This window comes from Chaetura pelagica, unplaced genomic scaffold, assembly GCF_000747805.2.
Source record: "Chaetura pelagica isolate M959 unplaced genomic scaffold, ChaPel_1.0 scaffold408, whole genome shotgun sequence".
Taxonomy (NCBI): Eukaryota; Metazoa; Chordata; class Aves; order Apodiformes; family Apodidae; genus Chaetura; species Chaetura pelagica.
In genome coordinates this window covers 967,436-971,024 of record NW_009954229.1, presented here as the reverse complement: position 1 = coordinate 971,024, position 3,589 = coordinate 967,436, and the positions used below count along the sequence as shown (strand labels likewise).

At 51.0% G+C, this 3,589-nt stretch overlaps 1 protein-coding gene across 1 annotated transcript in view; it reads right to left on the bottom strand.

Annotated features, from left to right (window-relative positions):
- Positions 1-2,596: 2,596 nt before the first annotated feature.
- Positions 2,597-3,589, bottom strand: part of CACNA1H (calcium channel, voltage-dependent, T type, alpha 1H subunit) — a 256,641-nt gene continuing 255,648 nt past the window's right edge. Inside the window, 1 exon segment of the mRNA XM_010003580.1 lies at positions 2,597-3,587. Within this exon segment, the coding sequence (XP_010001882.1) occupies positions 2,597-3,587 (991 nt within the window).

Genomic DNA, 3,589 nt, shown 5'->3' with positions numbered 1-3,589 from the left:
GTCAGAGACTGCAGAAGCAAATCTCATTCCTGACATGCTGCTGTGGCCTCAGTAAAATCTTGGGTCCACAAACCACTGCTCTGTCACTGTGCAGGCTGTTGCCATCACTCACCACGCCACTCCAGGGCCACAGGCTTCTCTTCCAGCTCTGGGGCACAGGGATGGGCTTTGGGCACAGGGGATGTTCCTTGCCCAGCAAAACTGGATCATCACAGGAAGTCCCACCAGGAGCAGTGCCAAGAAGGGGACACAGTGGGGTGTCCCACACACCTCCTGGCAGGACTCAGCCCAGCACAAGGGACTTTTCCTCTCCTCCTTTCCAATTCGTGGGTTAAACTACAACCAAAGAGTTTGCCGTTGTCTCCCAAAGCTCTATTAATGATTCCATCCATGGCACGTTTCTGGAATTCCTTGTTATCCCACTGAGACAGAGTATTTCCAAGAGCCCAGTGACTCACTCCCTGCAGTGCAGCTGCTCAGCGGAACCGCTCGACTTACGGAGCCTCTTGTGCAAGGTGAGGAACCTTTGGAGCCGAGCAGGTGGGACCAGCTCCAACCACCAGCAGGGAAGGGAGTAGTTTGGCCACATTTAGGAAAGAAGTTTCAAGGGATGCCGAGCTCCGGGGGTGGGATGGAGACCTGTGGGACACGAGGTGCTGGAGCAGGGCTCGGTGTCCCAGCTACGCCCCACCCTGCGGCACAAAGTCAGGCCACGCTTCCAGTTTATACAGTTTAATACATGTGAAAGAAGATACATTTCCTTTTGAGTAATGAATGCATAAATAACAGAAGGTATATGTGAATGCATAACTATGAGGTGGCATGGAACGAACCAAACAAACCCAATTGTTTGAATTTTCTTTTTTGTTGTTGTTTTTTTTTTCTCTTTCCCCTCCTCCCCCTCCTGTGTGACCTCCTGCCGGTGCAACCTCCGTGCTGCTCTGGTTTAGCATCAGCTTGTCATGGTGAAACTGTCCCACGGTGAGAGGGCCTGGATGAGGGGTGGGGAGGGGACAGGGACCAGAGGCTAAGACAGAAAAATCAACCCCAAAACTGTAAAAAATAACAACTGAAGAAGTGGTGACCTGGATTCCTCTAGAGGCTTTGCAGTTGGAGCAGGTGACAGAAGGGCCTTGGGGATTGGGGTGAGGGTGTCCATGTGTTGGGGGGGAAGACTGACAGAAAGAGGGCAAATGGGGGGGTTACAGCTGCCCCCCGAGGGTCTGAAGGCTTCTGCTCTGAGGAGACACATCCGTAGCTTAACTGCTCACAAAGAACATCACCTAAGACAGCTCTTTATACCTTTACACACGGTATCAATAATTTACTTTGAACTGCAGTAAACAAAATACATTTCTTAAATAATTTACTATTTATTTGTTTTGCATTATTTTTTAAATCTCTCTGTAAATTTAGCTTTTTCCTTTTTTTGTCTTTTTTTTTTTTTCTTTTTCTTCTTTCCTTCTTTGTAAACAAGAAACCTTGTTTGTGCACATTAGTTCAGATTATTGCGACGTTTAACCTGAATTTCAGTTTAAAAAAGAAAAAAAAAATAATTAGAAAGGCAACAGGACAGTTGTACAGACAAGAATGAAGAACTTATTATTGCACTGGCTACAATTCAGTAGTGATTTGGTTTGTTGGTTGTTTGGTTATTTTTTTTGTGTGTAGTTAGGACAACCTCTGAAGTACAAGAGAAAAAAAATGAGAGCAATGTCTAAAGCATCAGCTGTGAAAAGAAGCTGGTGGGGTGATGGTGGAGGAAAGGAGAGGAGAACAAATGGAAGAGAAGAAAGAAGAGCAACATCTGGAGAACAAATGGCTGTGATAACTAGTTCCACATAAACCCCAAGGAACCACCACCCAGTTGAGGAGTCACATGTAATGCAAAAACCAGTATTGTTTCTCTATAAAAATATGTGCATTATGAAGAGGGAGTTTTTGTGGGTAGTTTTTGTTGGTTTTTTTTTTGTCTTTTTACCTTGTTTTGTATCTCACAAATACATTATTTCTATTTATATAACTGCTGATATACAGACAATGTACAGCTCCCATCTCCTGGGCACTCCCGCGTAATGTGACATCTCTAAAAGGTGCCTCGTTAAAAGTTGAGCATCTTTAAAAAAAAACAAACACAAACAAACAAAAAAAACCCCCAACAAAACCTGAAGAGAATCCCCCAAATCGCAACCACCGCCACCTTGAACCCGAATCAATGTGATTGAGGCCATGGAGCAGGGTGGGAGGAATGAACCAACCCCCTGAATCGACTCCACCTTCCCTTTAGAAAAGAAACCCCCAAACCCTCTTTGCAAAGCCCAACACCCCCACCGGGAAACCCGTCACCGTGTTGTCCAGCTGTTTGTTTGGTTTCTTTTGAATTTTCGTGTCTGTTTTTTTTGTTGTGGTCTTGTTGTGTTGTGTTTTTTTTTTTTTTGCAAACCTCCACAGCGCTTCAGAACAAGTGACTGTGAAAAGGGACAAAACCCCCCAGGGAGCAGCCACCCACCTCCCTGCGGCCGCTCGGTCCCTCCGGTTTGGAAACCCACCTTGGTGTCAAGCCCTTGAGACCCCCCAGCTCCCCCCTCCCAGACAGCTATACTGGGTCATCTATGTCTTCTTCTGTTGCAACAGTCACCGGGACCAAGTCCTGCTTCCGGAGGGGGCTCTTGGCGACGCCCAGCAGCTCTTTGCTTTTCTCAGTGTTGCTCCACTGAGTTTTTAAGTGATCCGGCTTTTTCAGTTCGGAGGCAGCGGGATCCAGCCGGGAATCCACGGGGGCCGGCGCGGCCTGCCCGCCGTCCAGGAGGAGATCCGAGAGGCTGCTCAAGGAGCTGTTGTCCAACTGCTCAAAGGAGAAGTTGGGGATGGTGAGGTGGTCCCCGCGGCAGGGGGGCTGGCCCCGGCGCTCCGCTTTGGAGGCCGGTTCCCCGGGCTGGTTCTCTGAGAGCTCCAGGGACTCTCGGTAGGCCGGGAACTCGCAGGACGGGGTCCTTCTCCTCAGCATGCTGTTCTCCGAGGGCTTGGTGCGCGAGGCCGCCCCGCCGTCGTCCTCCATGGGAGGATCTATAGAAATGCAGGGTGGGCTCATCTTCTTCTTCCTCCGGGCCCCGTGGATGTACTCAGACTCAGGCTGGACGTGGGCAGGAGAGCGCTGCTTTTCCCCAGCAGGGTCCTCAAAGGTGCAGTCCCTGTCGCTGATGGAGGGGCAGATCTCGATGGAGTGCCGCCTGTGGTCGTCTGCCCAGCTGGGCTTGTTCAGGAAGCCCTTGGTATCGGTGCTGTAGAGCTTCTTCAAGTCCTTCTCCTTGCTGCTGCCTCCAGAGAGGCTGGTTGTGCTGCAGTTCTTGAGGGGCACCGGAGACGGGGCAGGGGAGATGAAGGGGGAAGTGGAGCGGCTCCCGGCCTCTGAGTGCTCCTCCCCCCAGTCTCTGGCCGAGCTGTTGATGTGCCGAACCTCCTCGTCAGCCAGGTCGGAGGACTCGAAGAGGCTGCCCAGGGGGTTGGGGGGGCTGCTGCCGGGGCTGGGTGGCCGGCTGTGGCTGTGCTTCCGTGCAGGCGTCCCGGGGTGCGGGGAGGATGGAGGGCT